Consider the following 26,234-nt stretch of genomic DNA (forward strand, 5'->3'; position numbering starts at 1 on the left):
TTACCTAAACCAAAAACTATCCTCATTCAAATTGGAAACAAAATCAATATTTCAATAAATTTTGATTATAATTCAGGCTTTCCTTTCCTTGACCCTATTTCTTCTTCATGTTTTACATTCCATCAAAAGTACTCTAGGGCAACGAGGCGAGATACCAATACGAGTTTCGTCACCCTTTAACTAAATTCATCTTGCATTACGTCCATTTTATTCATTTGTTTACTTAAAATAGTTTAATAGTAAGATTAACTATCAAAACTCACAATATTTTTAAAAATCAATTTTATTAAATATTTAATTAATTTTTTTTTACAACTAATTATTTTTATAACACAACTACCAGCAATTACTTTATATATAAAGAGAAAGAGGGAGAATTATGTCCTGTACGGGTCCTATATATATTTTCAAGTACGGAAAATCTACTTAGTTGAATATGTGTAGATTTTGTTCTGGTTAATTTATTAAATTAATTGACAGTGACCCCTTTCTGCTTTGAGATTGCTTCTCTGCTAATCCTTCTTGCTTTATCTTTAATTCGCCCGAATAATTACAACAACTTTAGAATATTCTGTGTGTATAATTTGTTTTAATCTGTAAAATTAATTAATTACTTTAAATTATGCTCTGTTTTCTTCAAGAAGAACAATTTCCAAGCATCGGTATCATTCGGTAATCAGTCAATTGATAGATGCTGTGTCGGCGAGCTTACTCAATGTAGTTTCCAAAAGTGAGAAATGATATTGTCCATGTATGCATGATTTTCTTTTGGTCTCTGCCCCCTTCTCTCTTGTTCTTTTTTTTTTTTTAATATTTTAGTGAAATCTAAAAGAATAAGAAAAATAAATAAATAAATCATACAAAGGAAAATCTATGCTCTTCCTTCCCCAAGAATCATGGACTCTTTGGATTCTCTCTTTATTCCTTTTCTTTGAGTATAAAGTTGTTATTATTGGGTGAAAATTTTGTTGAAATTAAGATTAAAAAAAATCATTTATGAGATTTTCCGTGATACCTCAAGTCAAAATTAAAAACAACTAAAGTTGGTTTGATAACTAATAAGTGGTAATAATAATAATAAAACCATAACTGTGGTGTAATGTTTTGAGTGGAAAAAGAGAGTGAAGCTCGATTTTTTTTTTTAACCCCCAAAAAAAAAAAATCTCAAGTTAACATTTAATTTATTATGACTGTCAAATTGTCACATGCATCAAATTTGTCATAAATACAAGTTATTTAGTAAAAATATTATTAGAAGAGTGAAAAGATAGATGATTTGCGGTGATAATATTACATTAGTTAATATAAAAATTTATAGTATTTACTAATGAAAAAAATTATCATTTTATGTTATTAATTGCTTTTGATCTAATTGAAATCATGGGATAGTGGTAGTTTATATAAGTTCGAATTTCAATTAAGGCTTCATGTATCCTCCATTTTCTTCCTTCTTCTTCTCTCTCAAAAATTATCTTTTTTTCCCCCCCTCAATTTCTCGTTCAAAGATGTAATTAGCATCTTTCATTTCTCTAATATAAACATGACCTCTTTCTTTGGGGTAGTGGGGGGAACAATTACAAGACCCAAAAGAAAGTGGTATTCACAATTATGATGCTTAATTAATAATTAATCATGTTTAAGTGGCTTGCTTTTGTTTTTAACTTGTTGACAACTTAGCTTTATTTTTATTTATTTATTTATTATTTTTTGCTCAAATGGTAACAAACATTATCTAAATCGCAATAATGTGGCATTATGTCACTACTGAATGAATTATGAGCAATTGTAATGCGGACTTCTAGATACTGTTGTTTGACTTGGTAATGTCAACCATATTAAAAACAATGCTTCATTGTTTGAATTCACTTTTTCTGGCACGTTCATTTTATTTACTTTTAATTGGCCTTTTCCGGGAAAATTCTTGCTAATTTCCGAGAAAACAAACATGATGGGGTTGTTTGTGCTTTTATTTAACCTTTTTTTTATCCCTTTACCTAACACACAATCTCTAACTATGCAGTTAGGTTTTGGAAAAGAAAGTATAGACCAATTATTTTTTAAACATGGTTTGATTGATGATTTTCTCATGTAACCCCAATATTATATCCTCCAAGATTGTCCCCCAACTTAATAATGGTCTATACATTATATGATAAACGAATTAAAAAGATATGCCAAAACTATGTGGATCAAGACCAACCAGCCAACCAAAAACAAACCCTTTTTTGAAAATATTATAATAGACAACTAACATGGAACTAACTCCATACACATAATTTTATATGAAACAATTTAGCTATTTTAAAAAGACAATCATAGGGTATCAATTATTCATTGGAGAGGGGAAAAAAAGGATGAATAAGAGAAAAATAAGGTGATGAAAGATGTGGACTAAGTACCTATATGGATGGTCCCAAATCATTGGCTTGCTATGAGCCAATATTTTGAGCAGATTCAAATGGGATCCGGAGTGCAACTTTTAAAAATTGGATCTAGTAGAAATTGACATAAAATATTTTTAAACATTATTAATAGGGGTTGAAAATTTTAAACTATTTGAATAATATTTGGATTTTGTTTTAAAATATAAAAGATAAGCTAATTGGAGCAGTTATCAATCAATTCAGTATAAATTGGTTGGACGGGTGAATTTCAGTGACTGAGTTGTTATTTTATTTTCACAATAAACCATCATTCAATAGGTTTCATCAAATTTTCATGCATAATAAAAATAAATTGATTTGAAAATTTGACAAAACCAATGTAATAATATTCAGTAGTCTTGAAACAACGAAATTCACCACTATTCATTTTATTTGACATTAATTTGTTCCCACCCAAAAAAAAAGAAAAAAGAATTGAAAGAATAAAAATTCTTTTTGTGATAATTGTAAAATCAAGGATACATCATGTTGGTGGTGACAATACTTCACATCTTGAAGATAGTGAAATTTCAATGCCATATATACCTTTGTTAATGAATTATTTTGCAAGTTTGTGGATTGGGGGGTTCCCATCGCCAAATGCCTACCCCATGTTGGATATGTTGCTTGAGAGCCATTCTCTTAAACAATTTGTAGCTAACACACCCAAAAAATAAAATAAATGATAAATAAAAATAAAAAGTAGAAGCAAGATAGAGAGATGAGTGCACTTATCTTGGGGATGTGACAACTTTTCAGGCTAGCCGACACCCCATTACATCGTTTTTGACATCCCCATAACACTGCACATGCACCCATTTCCATTACAAAATAAATTAATACTTATAAAACTATTTATAAAAAAAAGAAAGAGAAGTTTATTGATTCTCCAATTCACTAAAGTTAAAATATAAATGTTTAATTTTATGTATGTAAAATATTTAGGTTCAAGATATCTAACTCTATATCTCATAAGTGATTTTTAAGTAATTTCATTTAGTTGACTGCTTGGATTCTAACTCTTAGAAAATATAAGAGACTAAAATATAAATATAAAATTTATTCACCCTTAACTTTTTTAAAAAGAAAAAAAAAAAGGTTCATATTTTGCTAAGTAAGTTGGTAATTTCGTTTGAATGAAAATAGTAGGTCTGATATTTGAACTCTAGATAAGAAGAAAATTGAGTTACATTTAGAATATAATAAAAAACAGTTTATAGTTGGCTATATGCTCACCTTTATCATTAAATCGTTTATATAGGGTTTTAAATATATCCTTTTTATTGTGATTATGATGGTCAAAATAAAGAAGAAATTAAAAAAAAAAAAATTTGTACATATATATATTTATATTCTCTGCCAAGATTCGGTTGCAGTTACTGTTAAGAATTCCATAAAATTGGCTCAACAAAAAAAACAAGTCACAAACTCAACCAAGGCCAAAGCGTCTGTCAGCCTTCGGTTTCTTTGACAAGTCACACGCATTGATACATCTTAGTCCATGTGTTTGGATATATGTGTTTGTGTCAGAATCTGACACATTTCAAATGTGAAGAATCATAAATAATCAAACCATATTACGTATAAATAAATATAAACAAATATTAAGGATATCTATATACATATATGTAGAGGAGATGATGGATACAATATACATATGGCATGTTCACGTCAATCATGCATTGAAGAGTAAGCCTGGCTTCAATTATTATTCCTCCTTTTTAACCTGCTCCCATGTTACACACATTGCACTTCATTCATTTCTTCTCAATGCTACGTTTCTTTTTCTCTCTTTATCTTCTAAAAAAGTTGCCTTTTGCTCTCATTGGGTTTCTTTTCAGCCGGAATAATTTATTTTATAGTAACTTGCAAAGCCCAGCCAAAAGATTTTATCAGTTTTGTACTTTGTTTCCGCTCTTTCTATTCTGTTCTGTTTTTGTTTTCTTCATAAAATGTGAATTGCTCTTTATCACTCCCACCCATTAATTGCTTTTTGGGTCACTGAGTTTTTGGTAAAACTTTTATTATTTATTTTCGTTTTTCCCAGCTGTACACCATTACTACTGTTACTTATCAAAATACCAAAACCTTCCCATTCAGTTTAGTTTCTTGCCTTTGTTTCCGTATTTAGTGATATTTTCTTTTTGATATTAAAGTCAGTTGAGTTGGGGTATAATCTGTTTTTGTTTTTTGTGTTTTTAGTAATTCTTTGTGCCTTTATTATTATTATTAGTACCGAAAAGCTTCAACAGGTTCCTAATCTGAATCCAAAGAAATATCTCTGAGTTGTTCTCTCAATCTGGGTATTGATCAAAATCCAATCTTTCTGAGTGTTTCTTGAAGATCTCTTGTGCTGTTACATGAAATCTTGAATCATTTCCATCTGGGTTGCCACAGTAATGCAAATTGGAAGTTTCAGCAATGGCAAATCTTGTGCCTGGTGTGCTTCTCAAGCTTTTACAACACATGAACACAGATGTGAAGGTTGCAGGTGAGCATAGGTCTTCTCTGTTGCAAGTTGTGAGCATAGTGCCTGCATTAGCCGGAGGTGAGCTTTTCCCCAACCAAGGCTTTTACTTGAAGGTTTCGGATTCATCCCATGCTACCTACGTATCTTTGCCTGATGAACATGATGATTTAATTCTTAGTGATAAGATTCAGTTAGGCCAGTTTATTCATGTTGAGAGGCTTGAATCTGCTTCTCCTGTCCCCATTCTTCGTGGGGTTAGGCCTGTTCCTGGGAGGCATCCTTGTGTAGGAAGCCCTGAAGATATTGTGGCAACTCATTCTCTTGGGTTCCTCAACAATGATAATAAGAGTAGTAATAGCTCTTCGTGTTCTAAGCCTGGGGAGAAAGTGAAATCACCTGTGAAAGTAGTGTCAGGCAATAGTCATGTTGGTGAAAAGGAGAAGGTCGTTGGGAATAAATTGAACGGTGGAGCTAAAGATGATCCATTGGAGAAGAAAAGGGGGACTTTGAGTAGATCGAATTCTCAATTGTCGAAGGCATTAACTTTAAATGTGAAGAAGGAAGTTTTAGGGAAATCGAAGTCATCAAGTTCAAGGTCAATCCCATCTTCTCCGACTAGTGTTTATTCATTGCCGACATCATTTGAGAAATTTGCCAACGGAGTTAAGCATCAATCAAGGATTAAGGGATTGGATAAGGTGACAGCAAAGGTGGGATCAGTGGAAAAGGTGAGTTCTGTTCGTGGGGGGAGTCCCACTGCGAGGAGGTTACCTGTTATCAAGAATTTAGTTCAAGGGTTTGAGTTTGGGGCCAAGGCTTTGCGGAAGAGCTGGGAAGGGAATTTGGAGGTGAAGACTAGGGAGAATTCAAAATTGAGAGCTGCCAAACATGATCCCAAGCCTGAAGCTCGGAGTACTTCGGTGAGTTTAATCATTTGTCTTAATTGCTTAAATTAAATTGAGAATGTGTTTGTTGATTTATGATTAGAAGAAAAGTGGAAGAGATGCTTGTCTATGGACTTGAAAAAAGTGACTTAATTAAATTTTGAACCAGTGATTATTTTGGTATTTTTTAAGGATCTGATCACTAAGTGATGGTTCGTGCATTTTTTTCCCCATTTTTTAGATTTTCTGTTATCTCCTAGAAGGTTTTATCAAAATAACAAATTTCTTGTTGCATTCCTTTCAACCTACTAATTGTTTTTTGGATTCTTTATTTCATTTTATATTATATTTTATTATTCATGTTAAACACTTTTGCTCTTCATCTAATTAAGTCCTACTTTCCAGGCTCCTAGAAGAAGCACATCAAGTGATAGGTTCCCATCGAAAGAGGACGGTAAGGTCCATATGTCTGCAAAAGCATCTAAAGAGGAGAACAAGTTTCAAACCCCTGCCAAGAAGATTCCTGCAAATGGAATGTTGAATGATCAAGAACAATCAAATAAGAAAAAAACTTTCATTGGAAGGAAATCAGGGGAACTGAATAATAATGGTCTTCCAGGAAATTTGGTCAAGGTTCCAATAAATAGTAGAAGACTAACAGATGGAAGTGTTTCATGGGCTGCACTCCCCTCTTCCCTTGCAAAGCTTGGAAAGGTAAAAACCACATGATGACTTGGTTCTTGATAAGTTCCTTAGCCTTCAATAAAGAGAGCTTCTTTTAAGCTTCTTCCTGTTGAATTTTTATCCTGCTTACGCATGCAGTTCTTTGCTTGCTGTCAGCATCTCTTGCACACTTGTAATCACACACTGACACATGCATTCATGGGCTATTGGATACTGGAAGCACAGATATTTGTTAAAACTTCAGAGTGTTTCTCTTTTGCATAAATTCCCTTGATTATATTTACCGAAGAATTTGCTGAGATATTTTGTAAGTTGGGGTTTGAACCTGATGTTACTTGATCCATTCTGCTTGCTTCAGTAATTTGTCTCCTTAGGCAAATGTGAACCAAGTAGTTAGCTTTAAAAGTCAGAAATTTGTCAATTTCATCCTCTCTAAACCTCATATTTCTTATGAAAACCTATTTGTTATTACAGGAAGTCATGAAGCACAGAGATGCAGCGCAGACAGCTGCAATAGAGGCTATGCTGGAGGCTTCTGCTTCAGAGAGCTTACTTCGATGTTTAAGGTATGACGTTCCCAAAATAAACGATGTCATTGTAGTCAAACTAGGTGTATTATTTTGCATTGGATACTATGAATTATGTACCATCTGTGAAAGACTCCTTTTCTCCCCTTGCTAATCTTGTATAGGATGTCTGTCTTGATTTTTAAATATGCTGAGAGGATTCTTAATAGCTTGAGTCCAAGAGATTGGTACACAGCCTAGATTGTCCATTATTTCCTTAATTTTTTTTGTCTAGAGGATCGTTGTGTCAAAATAGCAGTTTGATTAATGCTTTGACCTTGAACTTTAAGATCAATTAGAACAAGTAGAAATAATTTGAAATATATCTCTTTGCCTGTTGATAGTTCATGTGGATAAGCAGAACTCCCAAATCTCTGTCAGAGTGTGCATGATTTGCTTTCTCGTTTTGAGGGTAGGAATGCAAAATAGGCATGAGTTCTGAAGACTTTCCAACTTTTCGTCGCTTTAGGATGGTCAATCAATTAGGGGTAGCATGAGCTGTAGGTTATTAGTGCTCTGCTCATGCCCCTTTTCTCATAAACTTAAAATTCATACTTTTAAGTAAGATGAACTAGGGCTAATAACCAACCTAAAAATGGTAGAAGAGGTGTTCAGCTACCAACCCAAAAAAAAATATTTCAGTAGCAACCAATCAAACACCAATTTGTAGTTGACTTCCTATAGATGATGACAAATCTGAGATGACTGAAATAGGTATTTTTCACCAATGTAGATATATAATTTCAATTTTCAAACATCATAATTATCATCATTCATGAGCAGCAGCAACAGTCAAACTGCTGCAACAAATCTGAGATGACTGAACACCTTTGCTGCATGGTTGGAATTCTGAGTTTGTTCAGAGCTGGAATGATTTAGTTGGAAGATAAAATTATTGAGTGGCCTAATAAAAGGGAATGATGATGGTACAGACTGTTTAAGTAAAACCGTAGACTTATTGCATGATGAGGCTGCAAATTAGTGGATAAAGGATATACAATCGTTTTATAGAAATGTCATAGATACACTATCATGTGTGTCTTGTTTGTGGCATTTAGGCAGCGTGTTCATTTATGTGGACCTATGCCTATAGTGAATTTTGGAAAGTCTTAAGTTTAAGCGAAATTTAAGTATATTTTCTGTTGTGGTGGTACTTTATTTCGTATTTTCTATTTATGTAAGGCCTTATGAATTGGACCTTTTGATCCAACTCATCTACTCTTATTCCTCTTGCAGCTTGTATTCTGAGCTAACTTCCTCTGCCAATGAAGACAATCCACAGCCAGCTGTGGATCAATTCTTGACGCTTCATTCAAGCTTGAATAATGCTCGCATGATTGCTGATTCTCTATCAAAAATTCTACCAGTTGGTTCATCCCCAGATCAGGAGGAAAACCCTTCAGAAGAAGCACTAAAGGTCACATCAGATAGACGGAAGCATGCAGCCTCTTGGGTCCAAGCTGCATTAGCCACTAATTTATCATCGTTCTCTGTTTTTAGTAAAGAAACCAACTCTACTCTTTCAGCTCCTGCGGCCTCTTCTCAAGGCCAAAAGATTGTTTCTGCCAATCAACCAATGATAGTGCTAGAAAATTCCACTAAGAATGTTTCAGCGAAAACCCCAGGGAAACCCCGTTCAACAGTTGTCTCTAAGCTTGTTGCATCAGGAGCAATTCGCAGACCTGGTGATAGTCCAGCCACTGGTCAGAAGCCACAGCCCCAACCCCTACCAGAATGGACCAGGGGAAATGGCCTTGACGAGGCTGTTGACTTGGCAGAGATGTTGCAGATGGAGTCACAGGATTGGTTCTTGGGTTTTGTCGAAAGGTTCTTGGATGCTGATGTCGATACCTCGTCTCTTTCTGATAATGGCCAAATAGCAGGGATGTTGTCTCAGCTCAAGAGTGTGAACGACTGGTTAGACAAGATTGGGTCAAGCAAGGATGAAGTAGAAGCACCCCGTGTTTCAGCTGAGACAGTTGATAGGCTAAGGAAGAAAATATATGAGTATCTTCTCACACATGTCGAATCAGCAGCTGCTGCACTTGGCAGCGGCTCACAATCTTCACCACGAGTTCGAGCAGCAGAAACAAAATCAAAAAAGGTGACTTGACTTCCTTTCACGAGTTGCATGATCCTCAATGTATATGCAGTATCCCTTTGACCACCAAGTGGTCCAGGAGCTGGGTGACTTAATTTATATGTACATAAAAATCCTACACAAGGGTTGTGGTATAGATTGGAGTAGGACTTAAAAGTCATGTTGAATATCAAAAGAGAGGCATTGGATATGAAGTGCAAAGAATTTTCACATTTGTTGGCATTTGTTTATTGAAATTATACAAATGAAAACAGTTTGGAGAGAGTAGGAATTTGTTCTTTTTCATCATCCACCAGGGCGGATATGTAATCATATTGATTATTATCATTGCCATTGCAATTTATTATCTATAAGTTACCAAATTTTGCATTCAGATTTTTTTTTAATTATTGTGCTAATTTTATAACACCTATGGACGAGTGACAAACGAGTGACGCGCAAACCATGTATTATGTAGTCAGGTAATTTTTGTATTCAAGAATTATGATTTTTTGTTTTTGTTTTATTTATTATTATAATTATTATTTGAGGGATAAATGTAAAAAAATTGAGGAAAATTGATCGCCGTGACTGTGAGCATGGGAGAGAATAATCAAAATGAGACCGAAGCTTCCAGACTCGCGTTACCAATCAACAAAATAATTATTATGTTAAAATGTGAGGGTACTTTGGAGATTTCACGTTCACAAAAGTGCTACGCCGGCGATGTTTTTATAAGGCGAACTCAGTTCCGCTTTGTTCGGCAGCAGAAATGAGAGTCGAGCTTCAGCTTCTGCTTGTACTTACCTCTGTTTTTCTTCACTTCGCTTCCTCAGAAATCTTTTTCGAAGAGCGCTTCGAAGGTAAGTGAATGCACTTTTGAGTAAATTAACTTCCTTTGCAGAAGCACCTTTTTCTAGTTCTCTAAGCGCTTTGGCTAATTGGTAGCGCTTTTGACCCAAAAAAAAAAGCAGCAATATTGAATGCTTTCTTATTGTCGTTTATTGATTTGAATGTTTTATATTCTTCAATGTGTGTGACCTTGATCGCTTGTTGTGGAAGTAGTAGTTCTACAAGCTTCTATTATTTACTACTTAATGATTTGGGGAGTTGAAAGCACTTTGAGCATAGTCGCTTTTTTGTAGAAACACTTATTAAGTGATTCATTATCATTAATAAGTGCACCTCTCGAAGTGCCTTTTTAAAAAAGCAATTTTCTGGGTAGCACTTATCTCTTTAACAATCACTTTGTACGCTTCTTAGAAAATCACTAATGGAAATTCAGTTTTTCATACCAAAATGAGCTTTATTGAATGCTGCCTTATTGTTTATCAAGTTGGAAGCTGAATATTGTTGCTCTTGAATGTGTTGCAAGATGGGTGGAAGAGTAGATGGGTTTTATCAGACTGGAAGAGAGCTGAAGGAAAAGCAGGAACCTTTAAATACACGCCAGGAAAATGGTCTGGAGATCCTGATGATAAGGGTATTAAATATTTTGGAGAGCTTGATGGGTTTTCTTATTCTTTTCTGCATTGATGTGATATTTTATTAACATGTTCGAAATTTATGCAGATTTGAGTTGTTTTGTGTTCTTGTTCAATGTTTTTGAATGTGAAATATTATTGGCATGGTTTACAGAATAATTTTAAAGAAACAAATGCTTTAAATTGCCGAATCTTGTCTTTGGAATTTATGTTTATACCATTTAACTTGTGCTTGGTCAACGTGAGATTGATAGGCCCAGAAATCATGCAGGTATTCAGACATATAACGATGCCAAACACTATGCCATATCTGCAAAGATACCGGAGTTCAGCAACAAGAATAGAACGCTAGTGGTCCAGTACTCTATTAAGTTTGAGCAGGATATTGAATGTGGTGGTGGTTACATTAAGCTTCTTTCAGGTTACGTCAATCAGAAGAAATTTGGTGGTGATACCCCTTACAGGTCTGTCAACTTTTTATATTTTCTGCTTGACCTGTGCTTTCTAAATTTAAATTCAATTTTCCTTGTCCTTTTTTTTTTATATGTATGTATGTATGTGTAATTTTTTTTTTCACTCTGTATGTTTTTGTTTTAGTTGATCTCATCATTTGATTGTCCTCTAGATTTTCTTTGCATTAGTTCTGGCATTGCTTTCTTTGTGATTTAGTGATTTTAATTTCCCTTTGTCATCAACATCATCTAAAAACCCAGTGCTTGAAAGTCATTCTATAACTTGTCATTATCAATTCTCACTATAAACAGGTATAAATCCTCTGACCATCACTTTATCCATGCAGTTTGATGTTTGGACCAGATATCTGTGGCTCACAGACCAAAAAGCTTCATGTGATACTTTCCTATCAAGGGCAGAATTATCCCATCAAGAAGGATCTACAATGTGAAACTGACAAGCTTACACATTTCTACACATTCATTCTTAGGCCTGATGCAAGTTATAGTATCCTAGTTGATAATCGAGAAAGAGACTTTGGGAGCATGTACACAGATTGGGATATACTTCCTCCACGAAAGATCAAGGATGTTAACGCCAAAAAGGTATGCCCTTTGGATTTGAACTCTGGAGCATTCTTGTATGCTTGAGCTGGTTCAAGATTACTACTATCCCAATTTTTTTGTTATGCTTTGTTTTGAGGATTATATCTACTATGGTGGAAAACACTATTTGACTCTAGAATTTTTTACATAGATATTTTGCTGTATTATTGTATGTTCTTTGGGGTTTTTCTCTCTCTCATTTCATTGTAAGGCTTTACCTCCTGCTTGTACTAAGTTTCCTTTTCCTTGCATAATATTATTGATTTGTATTTACAGCCAGCAGACTGGGACGATAGAGAATATATTGATGATCCAAATGATGTCAAACCAGAGGTACGTTGCATATTGTTCTTTCTGAATGGATTGAATGGTACAGGAAATTGTTCCACATAAATTAAACTTGTAATTTTTTACCTGTCTTCTTATTGTAGGGATATGACTCAATTCCAGCCGAGATTCCAGATCCAAAGGCAAAAGAGGTATGTTGCTTACTCTTCATACATAATAATCCCACATTTCATGGCCATCTACTTTGGAGATTCAATAGACATATTTCTTGCCGCCAACGAGAATTAATAATTAATTTTCATTATCAAGTATTTGACTTCTATCATTATGTGTTTATATATTCTCTTGCCTATCTTGAAGCCGTTGTCTGTGAGGGATCCATTAATCGTCATATAATTTTGTTGGTTGGTTAATAGCCATAAAAGAGATATACAGTTACTGCATCGAATGACCTTTTCTTGCTGATTTTGCATTAGCCTGATGATTGGGATGAAGAAGATGGTGGAATTTGGAGGCCACCAAAGATACCAAATCCAGCTTACAAAGGAAAATGGAAGCGCAAGGTACTTTCGAGTTCTAAATAAAGTTGACACCAAGTATTCTTGATGTAATTCATAACTATTTAAATGTTTGTGGTTTTGCAGAAAATCAAGAACCCCAACTACAAAGGAAGATGGAAGACTCCCTGGATTGATAACCCAGGTAACTTCATCTCTGCAAGATTTAGTGACTTAACTGGGTCGCAGTTCAGGAAGTAGAAGATAAACTTTGAACCATTAATTCAAAGAAGAATAAATATCAATGAATGAAAATGAACATTTATCAGACTTTCAATGTACAGTAAATTTGAAACTTGACTGGACTGGGTAGCATGGTCAAACTGCCAGAAGCAAGTCCAATTGCTTAAGAACATTGAAAAATCATTTCTATGAATTAGTGTGGGATTACCTGCAACCTGACACATACTTCTATGTTGAAAAAAATTGGTTTTGTGATTTGATCTGTGCTTAAATATCAATAACCTATTACCCAAAATAAGCAGGCAAAGGTTAACTGCCTGATGAAGTGGTGCATACAAGTACTAACAAAGTATTTTATAGCTGTCTTTGACCCCAACGTGAGGAGAATAAATTAGATAGAGGACTTTGAATTTTAATATTTTTTTCAATAAATTTTGTCTGTATATCAAAATCTAATTACTTATGTTATACTGTAGCTTAGATTGAAAAAGAAATGCCTTGATTAATTGGGTCCATGAAGAAATTTGTTTGCCTGATTTTGGTTGTGTTTCGACAAACATGCTTTGCAGCAAAAAGCCAAAAAGTTTCTTTTTTCTTGACAAAATTTTCTTCCTTGTATGTGCCTGCTGTTCATGAATTTGGTTGTATTTGGTTGCATTTTTTGTCTGACTATTCAAACTATCTTTCAATTGCAAAATGTACCCTCTCTAATTGTGCATAAACTTTGCTTATCTTTTCTTACTTTTCAGAGTTCGAAGATGACCCCGATCTTTATGTCCTGAAGCCAATAAAGTATGTTGCAATTGAAGTATGGCAGGTAACTATCATGAACTTTCTTGTTCTACATGGAGCTAATGGTACAAATTAAAATTTTAGAAATCAACGAATTATCATCTCATTCAATGTTTTTGTGAAAGCATGCATGTTGTTTATTTTCTCAAGTTGACAAAACCAACAAAGTTAATGAATATTAAGGTCAGTGATTTAGGTTTAAGTTTGTTGAAATAAATTATCTTATTTTTTAAAGCTAGTCACTACATATACCACAAGGTCCACGACAATAATTTTTTAGTTTCATATCTCATCATCATATTCAATCAAAATGGTAATAAATGTTTTTATTCACTATGAAAAAGGTTGGTGAACTTGAGTGTTGATTGGGTTTTCTATCTTCAACTGGAAGTCACTGTGGGTGTGCTCTTAGCAGATTCAATCTTAGCTGTTGAAGCTGCTGCAGTAAATGTTTATTTGACCCTCTTCATCTTTGCATACGTCTCAGTGGAATTTAAACTTGAACTTCTGTTTTGTGTCTTGATGGACTTTCTGAAATATTGGAATAAGTGGATCAATTGTCGTACTGCAGGTGAAGGCTGGGTCAATTTTTGACAACATTTTGATTTGTGATGACCCACAATATGCGAAACAAGTTGTAGAAGATATCTTTTCCTCAAATAGGGAGGTGAGCTGCAGCTTATGGAAATCCATATCTATTGTTTACTTCTGCTGGAGCTGCTAACTTGCTTATTTTTGCTTAATATTCAGGCAGAAAAAGAGGCCTTTGAGGAGGCAGAGAAAGTGAGGAAAGCTCGGGAAGAAGAGGTGTGCTGAACGTGTTATGGGTTCTTTTTGCAATTTATGTTACAATTATTCACCACTGTCCCTTTTTGAATTTTCCTCCAAATAGTAATACGAATCATCATATGTATAGGAAGCTGCAAGAGCTAGAGAGGAAGGTGAGAGGAGGAAGATAGAAAGAGACCACGAGTATGCAGAGAGGAGGCGCCGTAGAAGGGTACTTTTTCTCTTGATTTCCTCATCTGTTCTTTTATTATCATGGATATGTTTTTTGGGAATGGTAATTTGCTACTGTATCATACTTTGTCTATTAGGATTTGAAAAAACCACTCCTCAGTTCAGATAAGACAGTTGGAGAGACTTAATGGGCATGGTGAAAACGATGATTGAGTGAAACATTGGCCTGAGTTTTTCTATCATCTTTTTGTCAGATAATTTTGAAGAATTAAATAGAATGAGAGTGTGGCTTGAAAATGCTATCTTGTTGGTTGGATAGGATCCTTAATTATGATGATTGTGATGCTTCAGTTTCTTTGATGAAACACAAATTTGACTTTGTTTAATTTCTTTTTACATTTGCAGCATTATCCCCATGATTTGGACGATTATCATGTAAGTATTAAATTAACACACACACACACACACTCCATGTTTCTCTCATTTTCCTTATTTTATTCTATTCCATTTCCTTCTTCAGAGTTCTCACTGTTGATTTGACGATTAATTTGGTATGACAATGCTTCTCCATATGAGTCTTTCATTCTTTTTCATGCAACATGACAGAGTTTATGCCCCAGCACCTCATATAATTAGTTTTCTCTCAAGAAAAATTAGTTAGAACTGCATGCCATAACGGCTATTGGCATCCGAATGTGGTGTTCATATTTGTTAATATTCTGATTAAAGTTTCTACATTCCTTTTCGAATTTGCAGGATGAACTATGAGATGTCTACTTGAAACGAAAGAAGAAAATCTGTGTTCCAGTTCTCTGAGGCAGCATTGTACATTTTTGCGAAGTACGTCAAAACCTGTTGTTGTACCATCATGGAAGCACCGGAAATAATTTCCTCAAGTTGATGAGTGAACTGATTTTATTGATTAGGATTCATGCGGACTCCATGCTATGTAAAACTTGATGCACACAATCTAGTGCTTTGATGTAATCACAAAGGATTTTTTTTTATTTATATTTTTTAAATCACAGAGGACTAGGATCGGTGTTGTTATTTTTGAATCACGATCATCTAAAACACGTCTCGGTTTTTTTTTTTTGAATTGATAATCCAATCGGACATTTGATATTTAATTGCATTGTTGATATGTTACAATCGGATGGTTTATTGAGACTGCAACTTTATATTGACGATGCGCTTGTTTCGTGGACTGGGGATTTAAAATTTAGAATTAGAATCGACAAGAAAGGCGGAAATTGGAATAGGAATTTGGGGCCATCCTAATTTGGGAATAAAAAAAATGAGAGATTGATTCTTAGGGGATGGGAATTGGTCTCCCATTATCAGGAATTTTAATTTTACAGCATTAACATTTTAAAATTTTGAAAATGTCGTCCTATAAATTAAAAAAAAAATAAAAAAAACAGAGCCAAACAAAACAAATTGTAGTAACCCAACCTTTGCTGCCAAATCGAGCAGTAGCAGCAACTGCGATCCAATGGGCAAACTATTGTCGTAGGTTGTGGAGCAGCAGCTGGTTGCCAATGTCGTCCCTACTTGGGACCGTTTTCGAAGTCGTGCGATCCAACAGCAACGTCGCCAATGATGTCGTTGAATGTTGATGATGTCAACGTTGTTGATCCCTTTTTCGCCATCGATTCGCTTCCATTGTTGATCATGATAATGACTTTGATTTTGATTATTTTGATTATTATTATTATTATTATTATTAAAAGTTTTATAATTAATTAATATACTAATCATATTATTATTAATCATAATAATTTTTAAATAAATAATCACAATAATTAAAATACAAAATAAAAATTATGACAATAGTTAATTTAGGACTTTTGGGTAATTTGTAATAATTAACTCATTCTTATTTTAATTTTGATTCCTATAGTTTAAGTAAATGCACTATAAATTCTTATTCACATCTCATATTCTAATTTTTAGCTCATTCCGATTCTCGTTTAGTAAATGCATCATAAATTCTATGAAGCTCTTTCCCAAATTGTCTACTCTCACTAATATTCAAGAATGCCCATTCCAATTCCGACCCATTTCAATTCTTATTTAGTAAACATACCATAAATTCTATGAAGCTTTTAACCACATTGTCTAACTTCACTATTATTCAAGGGTGCCTATTAAAATTCATATTTAGTAAATGCACCATATTTTTTATGAAGCCCCTTGCCCATATTACCCTTACTAAAGAGGGTGCCCATTTTCAATTCCTATTAAGTAACGGCACTATAAATTCTGTGAAGCCCTTGCCCAAATTGTCTACCCTCACTAATATTTGAAGGTTATCTGCTCTACTCGCATTTTACAAAAGAGATAGACATCAAACTAGCTCCACGCAACTCAATCATTCTTAATTAAACAGACTGCAAATTGGTTCCACTCAATTATTCTTAATTAAAAGAGAATTTTGAATCCCTAAAAACTTGAACCACTACTCTAAAAAACGTGAGAGTAGGTTAAAAATGATATATATTTTAACCACTACTCTAAAAAATGTGAGAGTAGGTTAAAATAATATATTTTAACTTTTATTCTAATATCACAGTTATTATAGACAGTTGAACCCTCCTAACAGCTGATCAATCCAACTAAGAGTGTGTGTTGCTTTGTTTCTAAGTAAAATTTTTCTAGCCACTCGGCCAAAGAGCTGCTGCTCTTCAAGTTGGAGAGCAGCAGTTCGAACCCCCACAATACATGTGGGGATGTTTCTTTCCTCAAATAAAATTGAGTGAAGGCAGTCTGCTTCCTTGCCCCAGTGCGAGGAGTAGACATCCCTCGAATATTTGAGAGGGTTAAAATTTGGGCAGTGCTCCATTAGATTTGATGTATGTTGGTCCCAGTTATAGTCTGATTTATACATATCAGTTATATTCTCATGTAATATGAATTGTAATCTGAGCAATAGTCTCATGTAATAAAAAAAAAAAAGTAAAATTTTTCTTAAAAAATAAACACGCAACACAACGCCTATATTTAAAATTTTAAATAACTCTTGGTATTTTAAATCCCAGAAACGCACATACATCTTGTGGCCCAATAGTAAAAGGGAATAAAATCTCTATTATCAATTTGAGCCACGTGGAGCAGAAAAACTGTCGTCGGTGACACACACGCGAACCTTAATGGGTGGCATAATCATAACACCAACACGGCAGCCCCCACCTCCACGTGTACTGTCGTTTGAATTTAATTAATAAAATTAAAAGCTCTTTAATTTCCTCGCCAGTCGCCACCCTGTAAGTTTTATCAGCCGTCCCTTCTCACCGAAAAATTAATTAAATTTCTTTGAAATTTTAAGTAAATACGTGTGATCGTTTCCAAAAACGACATATTTTCATTGTTTTATTCACCAAATAAAATATAATTATTTATCTTCAAAATAAATACCACAATTATCAGCTCAAAAAATTTCGCATATTAAATCCCAAAAAGTTATTTACACTCGTCCTCTTATTTTTTAGAATTTACATTTTTTTTGTCACATCTCCCTTTCTCAATAAAAAACATCCTAAGTCATTTGATTTATTTTGAAGTAATTTGTTTCTTTTATTTCTTCAATTTTATGAAGCCATAGTTAGTATCATATTACTATTAAAGAATAAGAATAATAATAATAAGGTAGGACAAAGTTTTTAAGTTGAAGTTTTAGTTCCTACCTCCCTTAGATTGGAACATTGATTACCAGCAAAGTAATATAATAATAATAATAAGAATAAAAATAATAATAAAAGAAGTAAGAACAACAACTAAATTACTTTTAATTCAATTTGAAAATACACTTTATTTTGAGTGTATCTACAAGTTTTATTCATCAATCGCTAAGATTCCGTATATCCCCTAATAAAATAAAATAAATAAACTCGTGGTAGTGGTCTTTTTTAAAAAAAAAAGAATTTATTTTCTCTCCAAAAAAAATTTAGCATCTCAAAACAAATATCACAACAATTAATTATTTAATTTTTTTCCACCCCAAAAAAAATCACCTTCTCAAAAAGTCAATATAAATAAAGTAACAAAATGATTATCGGGATAATAATATCTGGACCCCTAATTTTTTTAATATATTCAAATTGGATATAGTTTCATAGTTTGTCCTCTTATCACACGCAGGTCCAAACCTCGGACTTCTTTAGAGCTCTGGCCAATGGCCCAAAGCAAAGACAAAGGCCAATTCTGGAGAATGTGAAGACTTATTTGATACAAATGTATAAACTATGCTTTTAGTTAATAAATAGTGATAAAACAGGTGTCTATATGATATTATCCAATGGATTAATAAAATAATACTTGAGTAGCAAGTGCCAAGTGCCAGACTGCCAGCCCACTGAAATCACTTTCCCTTTTATAAATTAAAAACACTTTCTTCTCTCTCTGTGTCACAAGGACACTTTCTCTCTCTAAACATTTTTTCACAAAGGAAGAGAGAGAGAGAGATGCAAATGATCTCCAGAGCATCATCTGCTGCCATGGCCTCCTTCACTTGTTCAAGGGTATCCGCTCTTTACCATTTTCTTTTTCTTTTCTTTTTTGTTTTTGCGTTTGTTGGTTTCATCTTTCATGTATGTTTTAAAACCTTTTCTAGCGTCACTTTAAAAAAAAAAATTGGAATGTTAGTGGGAAAATAATATAATGGCAACATTTTCAATTTGATGCGACCGTGTGGGCAAAATCCAAATTTCGAGTTGAAAACGATAAAGAAAACTTTTTTTATATGTTGTTTTAAATGTTATTTTCATTTGTTTAATTGTTATATACTTTATTTTATTTAGAGTTGTTTCTTTGTTTATGTTTTTGTTTTGCTTGTACTTAACTGAATTTGTTGGTGCAAACTGAGCTACTGGTATTATTTTTTAAAATTAAAATATAAAATTGAGTTAAATGCTGTTTTATAATTCATTTTTATGTTGGAAATGTTATTATGGATTGTAGTTTTGTAGAATTTTATGTAGTTTAGGTTAGGAATTTGATGTGAAGTTGGAAATTTCACATCCAAATGAATGATGATATTGTGAGACATTAGAAATTATGTTATTGATTATACAAAATGATTATATTCTTGGAATGAATTTCGTATGATTCCACACAGATGTAGTCATTCATCTATTATTTTGGTACAAGAATGTTCTTGGGTGCAAAAGTAATTTGTGATTTGTATAATCCACATAAGTTTATTTTATATTTCTAATTGGCAAATGAAAAAAATCGCAGTCTTTCGTTTTGTTCAATTTATGTTTTGTATTCATATTGCAACATGAATTGTATTCTACTAGTCCATTTATACCTTTGATAAAACAATAACATGTATTGTTCTGTACGCTCATGTCTATGTAAATGGTGATACTTGTAGTTTATTTGCTACTTACATTTTCTCTGACTTTTTTCTGAAGTGGGTATTTCATGATTTTGTGGTAATTAAGTTTGGAAATGTTTCCCATGTTTTAGGGGCAGAGTGGCCTTTGTGTTGTGCCAGGACCAAGACAACTTTGCCTTAGAAAGGGTCTTCTGTATGGTTTCATGCGCTTATTATCAATGCCATTCAAGACATTGCATTTAGCAAGTCGATCTCTTAGAGTTGCTGAGTTTTGCAGTATCTCCAACATGTCATCATCGTTGCAAATTGAGTTGGTGAGTTGATTTTTAAATATCATGTTTTATAATATAAAGTAATGGATGCTCCTTGTAATTATGTTATGTCATTTTTGTTGGCCTTGATTAATGTATAATTCTTTCCTTTCCTTCTAATATGCTTCTTTGAGTAAGAATGTTATGCTCTCCATGTTGGACTTAAAAATCTTGGACATCTTCACCACCAAGTCGCTAAATTGGATTACCTATTTCTCAAAAAATGAGAACATAGACTCTTATCTGTAGCAAAGAAACATTGAAGGAGCTAGGAAATGAAGTCTTTTTCAACATGTATCTATTAATATGACTCTGCCTACTGCCTTCCCATGCTAGTAATGTTTATTGTTGCCATCGTTACTAATCACAATCTTATTTTCAGGTACCGTGTCTCAGGGACAACTATGCATATCTTTTACATGACATGGACACAGGTACTGTTGGAGTTGTTGATCCTTCTGAAGCTGTTCCTGTGATAGATGCTTTGAGTAGGAAAAACCGAAATCTGACTTACATTCTAAATACACATCATCATCATGATCACACCGGTGGTAATTTGGAGCTAAAAGCAAGGTACGGTGCAAAGGTATGAATATGGTATCTCTCTTTCTCACTTTTGTAGCTGATTGTGAATGAGTAATTGACATGCAATTGAACATCAACTCATACTTGAAACAATTAGCTGTTGATTGGTTGAGTTCTCTGAATTTTGCATCTGCTGACTGGTGTTAATCTTTCTGTGAACTTTGTATGTTTGCAATCCTTGTGAAGATCATTGATGTGGTGCTGATGTTTTCCGTTGCGCACTGTTTATTTGAAGAAAACTCCAATGGCTCTAAAGAATTTTTCCCCATAAGGTTTACAGATGATACCATATGTTGTCTTTACTTGTGAAGGACAAACTTTGAAGTTTAATACTCCTGGCTAATTACCCAAAGAGTCATAGTTAGCATAAAAAACTTGTATGCTTTTTAATCCTGGTTCCATTGACTTACATGTGCAGACCGCGATCTGTTACATGACTCAAAAATTAAAATTATAGAATAGGCAGGTAGCCAAAATTTCTGAATGCAAGTATTTTCCCCTATCAAAATGAGCATTTTTATAGTCAATAGTGACCAAGTGTACAATTTTATTACTGAAGCAAGTATTTCTTTAGTTCATCATAAGCCTTTATGTTAAAGTGCCCATATTTGATGCCCTAGGTTATGATTGAACTATGGGAATGCGTTATTGCGTTATTATGAACAGAGCTCATATCCTTAATGATTGGTTACATGATGCATGTAATTTTCTGAAGCTTTATACTTTCCTTTGTTGTAGGTGATTGGTTCAGGAGTAGACAAGGATAGGATCCCTGGCATTGATATAGTTTTGAATGATGGAGACAAATGGATGTTTGCTGGTCATGAGGTGCATGTGATTGATACGCCTGGCCATACCCGAGGTTGGATGTCATTACTTAATCATCTTATGAAGTCATTGAAGCATTTTTGTTACTTAATGATTCTGCCCTCTTTTAAACTACTTTAAGTTGCTCTTTGTACTTGTCTTTTTTTTTCCCCCCAAATTTCTATAAAGTTAAAATGGCATGTAAAAGGTCCATTCACTGCATCATTGAATTTTCAGCATTGTTTTTGGTTGTTAATTTTACTTCATTCTACAAATTCTTTTGGTAGACATGGAGATGTATGACGGTTATCATCTGCATCAAGTTATTTTTTTTATTACATAACCATATGATTGTTCAGGTTTGGAATTTTGGGATTTGATTTTTGAGTCTGCTCCATATGGATACACAATTAACATCTGGGGTCTGTAGCCCAAAAGGATTACTTTCATATTCTTTCGTGATGTTCTCTCGAATAGAGAGAGTAATTTGATCTGAATAACATGCATCCAATGTGAAGGATAATGGACATCTGACTTCTGTAACTTCAATTGAAGTGAGGTGTAATTCCGAAATATAGATTAGTATATTTAGATTTGTGATATGTTCTTAAAGTTTTAAATTGTCTTTTTTAGAGTATTATTTCCTGACGTACAGAATATATGGATGTGATTTTGCATTTCGTTTTACCTTTGTCATTTCTACAGATTATTCCCAATTTTTCTGATTCACTGTATTGGTTGTATTTGCAACAGGTCATATTAGCTTCTACTTTCCTGGATCAGCGGCAGTTTTTACTGGGGACACCTTGTTCAGCTTATCCTGTGGCAAGCTTTTTGAAGGAACCCCTGGGCAGGTAGATTATGTCTTTCATTGATTCTTTGTGGGTTGGAACTTTTTGTTATAATTATGGCATGCGGATGATGTTATTTTGAATTGAAAGGTTATTTTAATTGTTCATCAGTCTTATCTAAAAGGTAAAAAGAATAACCTGCTATTTAGTGCCCATTTATGTGTTTGGGGAGGAGAGAATTTTCTTGGAGAAGACCTAAAGAGATTAAAATTGTTGCCATCTATATTAGTTCAAGTAGAAATATTCATTTGTCATTAGTGAGAAGATTTGGGATATTTAAGTTGAAAACAGAGCTATTGTTGTATCATTCTTGAATAATTGTTATAGCTATATGGATGTCCAATTGAGAAGTCCATAGCTAGTCCAATTTTGAGAGGAGTTTAGCTTTTTGCTCTTTGTTGCTCATCGAAAACAAGGCTTCTAAAAGTGTGAAAACATAGTTTTATTTCCATGATGAGATTTCTATATTCATATTTAAAAAGAATTGAGAAGATAGCATGATTGAGTGTAAAGAGAATAATATAAGACGGAAGCTCATTTTCCTTTTAATGGGTATATATGCCATTTTAGATATTGGCCTTTTAAAGAAATACTATATACAATAAATATACACTGGTAAATGGTTGTGTCTGCGAAGATGTTTAATACACTGCATGAAAGTCATTTCTTTCTCTGTGAAAAACATAAAAACTATGTTGGCTCACTGTTTTGATATGATTTGTACATCAACAGTTGATTGTCTATGTTACAGATGTTTTCTTCCCTTCAGAAGATAATGTCTCTGCCAGATGATACAAATGTATATTGTGGTCATGAATATACGCTGGTACGTAATTATTTTCTTTTTCCCATTTCAGCAATTTGCAATTTTTTCAAGCTAAAACTTTAAGAACCCTAACTGTGATTTAAAAATTGTACAGAGTAATTCAAAATTTGCATTGTCCATAGAACCCAACAATGAGGCCCTTCAATCATATGCAGCGCACATAGCCCAACTTCGAAGCAAGGGTGTGCCCACGGTAATTTCTTGGACTTTCTTTGTTTGGATTTAGTTCCTTGACTCTCTTTGGATAGCTATCTTTCAGTTTTACAATTGTTAAGTCTTAGTTTGGTTGGAAATTCTTTGCACTTGAAAGCACGATTATCTTGAATTCGTCACATGATATTATTAGGTTAGCTAAGGGCATGTGCAGTCCGTGTAAATTTTTAGCAGCCCTCGCATGCGATCATTTGTATGTCAGGAACATATCAATTGTGGCTTGTTACAACACCCGATTCCACTCAGTCTTTGATAAGCTTATATAACTATCTATCAAGTTCATTTTCATTCAAGGAGCAACGCACGCTCTCTTCTTACTGCAACATGTTGCTCTTTTTCTATCATTTTTTTTCTTTTTGGCAATAATTGTTTACTTTTGTGTCTACCCAGATTCCAACAACAATAAAGATGGAGAAGTCATGTAATCCATTTCTTCGCACGTCAAGTCCAGAAATCCGGCAGTCATTGCGCATTCCAGACACTGCAGATGATTCAGAAGCCTTAGGTGTCATTCGTCAAGCAAAGGATAACTTCTAGGATCGTTTTAACTACTATTGTTTGTGTACAGAGAGTAGCTGGTGCCAATATGAAATAAAACCACCAATGTATACATTTTAACCTTTTTTTTGTTTTCAATTTTAATTTTTACTTTGTCATTTGTCCCAAAGTTATTTGAAATTTCCATGTTCTCTTGAATTGAGTTTAATGCCATGGCTTTTTGGGAACTGATAAAATGTACTCTCTTTTTCTTTTTCTTTCTTACAATTTACTTGTGTTACATTTAGGGTCAACCAAGAATTTAGACTTCTGCAAATATAACATAATTTCAAGGTGTATATAATTCGAAAATGTTTGCTCATCATACAAAAATTCATTCGGCTAATGGCTGTTGATTTGTATAATAAGATGAAAAGATCAAAGATTTGGTATGGTTGTTGAATCAGATTTGTCAAAGGAACAGCATAAATCTGTCATTTCTCAACCCTTTTTGGCTATGAGTGGTTGGCTTGTCTACAATTCTGCACAGGACTTGACTAGCTTACAGAATCTGTAAGCTACAGACTGCAGCATCAGCCGTTGGATGTGGTTGGATGTGGAGTGAGAAACTAAACAATAGAAGATCGGATGGTGGGATGACGGGAGATGTTTGTTACAGGAGATGTTTGTTACAGAATCTGTACCATAGACAGGTCCTTCTGCACATACTTCTTTTCTCAGCAAAGCAAGTGAGGAGGACATTTTGACTGAATGATTGGGATGGTTACAGTACACATCTTGAAATATTTAGTGATAAAGGTTTTCGTTAAAAATAATAATAATAAATTAATTACTAAGTGTACGTATAATTCAATAATTGTGTTTGGGTAATGTTTCCTTTTTTTTTTTTTAAATGTAATTACTAAAGCAATTTAATGTGAAGATATCTTAATGTGTTGGAGATATCTTCACATTAATCACCAAAGCAATTTAATGTAAAGATATCACAAATAATTTTTAATGTGCTTCTAGATAATACTCAAAGGGGAAGACATCCGCCGAATATGATGTTTCGTACTTTATTAAAAATACATGATGTTTTGTACTTTATTAAAAATACATTAAACTTTTCTTTTGCATCTATTTGTTTGAAATTTATATCGCTTTTTTACTTTTTTAATTAACACAATTAGAAAATTTAATAGAATATTGATAAAATAATTATCTTACCCCTGAATGTAAAAAAACTGTTTAATCTTACCTAGATGACAAAAAAAAATGATTTTATCTTATATATGTTGGAACTAATAATAGCTACAAAATTAACAATATAAATTCATCAAGCCTACTAATTTAAAGATATAAAATCACCAAAAATAAGAGCTTAACTAATTTGTAGCTCATTTATAGCATAAATCAAGAACCCTACTCATGTAATCCATCATGAATAATATATCTTCAACAATAATTACAAATCTTCAAAAATGAAAAATCACCCAGAGAAACAGTAATAGATTTCTAAATTACATTCAAAGCAATCATAAAATCAGTTATGAGAAATTTTGAACATTATATTCCGTTACCATTATGGGGAACTTAGAGTCTACGATTTATTCCCATCAACCCAAAATAACAACTAATATTTTATTAAATTATCTAATAATGTTACAAAAAAAGGTGATGCACTTTCTAAATTTTAAAATTAATAATTTTTTACATAAAACACGAAATGGTGAGCAGTGGGTGAATATCTGTCTTTAGAATAAATATATTAGTGGAGAAAGCCCCATCAATGAATGTATGTTGGTGGCTCAATTGGATGTGGATGGGTTTACCAAACACAACCCATTATTTTATATTTTTGCAAGCTGAACTGAGATCACTTTCTCCTTTTCAGTTTTCAAAGAAACTGAATCATGGTCATATAGTTGATTGAGATGAGATAGCCACTTGAACCACTATGGCTAGCTAACATTATCTCCATTTTTTATAGTATTTTTGTTCGCTTCCATTTGTTTCGATTCTCTAATTATTCTGTCACCCTCTTACTTTATTACATTAGACTAATTTGCTTCTCTCAATTATAATACAAAGCAGGGAGCTTGCTATATATATATATACATATATTCCAGGCCTTAGTTTTGAGTTATAATTAGGCCAATTTTATGGATTACTCATTTGAGGTAGAATTTCTTCTTATGTAAAAATAAATATTCATAGGACCCGAATCCCTTGAATGTTAATAACACAACCTATTAGTCTTATTATTTTAGTCCTTCATAATTATAAATAAAATTGTAAACTGCATCAACATTGGCAAGAAAGGAAGCGTTCTCTTCTGAGTAGATTATTGTAGAAACAAATCTATCAACTTAATTAGTATTCTTCTAATAA

General features: G+C 33.3%; 3 protein-coding genes across 4 annotated transcripts; all 3 read left to right on the plus strand.

Moving 5' to 3' along the window:
• The first annotated feature begins 4,083 nt into the window (after window positions 1-4,083).
• On the plus strand, window positions 4,084-9,392 carry LOC18048784. The gene is made up of 5 exons (XM_024188713.1): window positions 4,084-4,726; window positions 4,821-5,813; window positions 6,183-6,491; window positions 6,936-7,027; window positions 8,264-9,392. Exons 2-5 carry the CDS (start codon window positions 4,845-4,847, stop codon window positions 9,138-9,140), a joined length of 2,247 nt encoding a protein of 748 aa, XP_024044481.1. The 5' UTR covers window positions 4,084-4,726; window positions 4,821-4,844; the 3' UTR covers window positions 9,141-9,392.
• Window positions 9,393-9,845: 453 nt separating this feature from the next.
• Window positions 9,846-15,439, plus strand: LOC18048785 (calreticulin-3). Of its 2 annotated transcripts, XM_024189141.1 has the most exons (15): window positions 9,846-9,970; window positions 10,483-10,590; window positions 10,863-11,055; window positions 11,391-11,649; window positions 11,926-11,982; window positions 12,081-12,128; window positions 12,414-12,500; window positions 12,582-12,639; window positions 13,427-13,494; window positions 14,041-14,136; window positions 14,220-14,276; window positions 14,386-14,469; window positions 14,835-14,864; window positions 14,950-14,980; window positions 15,186-15,439. In XM_024189141.1, exons 1-14 carry the CDS (start codon window positions 9,880-9,882, stop codon window positions 14,962-14,964), a joined length of 1,251 nt encoding a protein of 416 aa, XP_024044909.1. In that variant the 5' UTR covers window positions 9,846-9,879; the 3' UTR covers window positions 14,965-14,980; window positions 15,186-15,439. The 2 variants fall into 2 exon arrangements, with proteins under 2 accessions (XP_024044909.1, XP_006442972.1); XM_006442909.2 differs by lacking the exon at window positions 14,950-14,980.
• Window positions 15,440-18,827: 3,388 nt separating this feature from the next.
• Window positions 18,828-24,059, plus strand: LOC18048786 (hydroxyacylglutathione hydrolase 2, mitochondrial). Its single transcript, XM_006442910.2, has 8 exons — window positions 18,828-18,949; window positions 19,902-20,084; window positions 20,464-20,667; window positions 21,405-21,528; window positions 22,227-22,327; window positions 23,076-23,150; window positions 23,245-23,343; window positions 23,754-24,059. Exons 1-8 carry the CDS (start codon window positions 18,893-18,895, stop codon window positions 23,898-23,900), a joined length of 990 nt encoding a protein of 329 aa, XP_006442973.1. The 5' UTR covers window positions 18,828-18,892; the 3' UTR covers window positions 23,901-24,059.
• The last annotated feature ends 2,175 nt before the right edge of the window (window positions 24,060-26,234 follow it).

The sequence above is a fragment of the Citrus clementina genome, unplaced genomic scaffold (assembly GCF_000493195.1).
Source record: "Citrus clementina cultivar Clemenules unplaced genomic scaffold, Citrus_clementina_v1.0 scaffold_3, whole genome shotgun sequence".
NCBI lineage: Eukaryota > Viridiplantae > Streptophyta > Magnoliopsida > Sapindales > Rutaceae > Citrus > Citrus x clementina.

Excerpts from the sequence above, each read along its gene's own strand:
- LOC18048784 (XM_024188713.1), top strand. The coding sequence starts at position 4,845 with ATGGCAAATCTTGTGCCTGGTGTGCTTCTCAAGCTTTTACAACACATG. Across the intron at positions 5,814-6,182 it reads CTGAAGCTCGGAGTACTTCG|GCTCCTAGAAGAAGCACATC; the intron begins GTGAGTTTAATC and ends CCTACTTTCCAG. Across the intron at positions 7,028-8,263 it reads AGCTTACTTCGATGTTTAAG|CTTGTATTCTGAGCTAACTT; the intron begins GTATGACGTTCC and ends TTCCTCTTGCAG.
- LOC18048785 (XM_024189141.1), top strand. The coding sequence starts at position 9,880 with ATGAGAGTCGAGCTTCAGCTTCTGCTTGTACTTACCTCTGTTTTTCTT. Across the intron at positions 11,056-11,390 it reads GGTGGTGATACCCCTTACAG|TTTGATGTTTGGACCAGATA; the intron begins GTCTGTCAACTT and ends TTATCCATGCAG. Across the intron at positions 14,470-14,834 it reads AGAGGAGGCGCCGTAGAAGG|CATTATCCCCATGATTTGGA; the intron begins GTACTTTTTCTC and ends TTACATTTGCAG.
- LOC18048786 (XM_006442910.2), top strand. The coding sequence starts at position 18,893 with ATGCAAATGATCTCCAGAGCATCATCTGCTGCCATGGCCTCCTTCACT. Across the intron at positions 18,950-19,901 it reads CCTCCTTCACTTGTTCAAGG|GGGCAGAGTGGCCTTTGTGT; the intron begins GTATCCGCTCTT and ends CCCATGTTTTAG. Across the intron at positions 22,328-23,075 it reads TTGAAGGAACCCCTGGGCAG|ATGTTTTCTTCCCTTCAGAA; the intron begins GTAGATTATGTC and ends TCTATGTTACAG.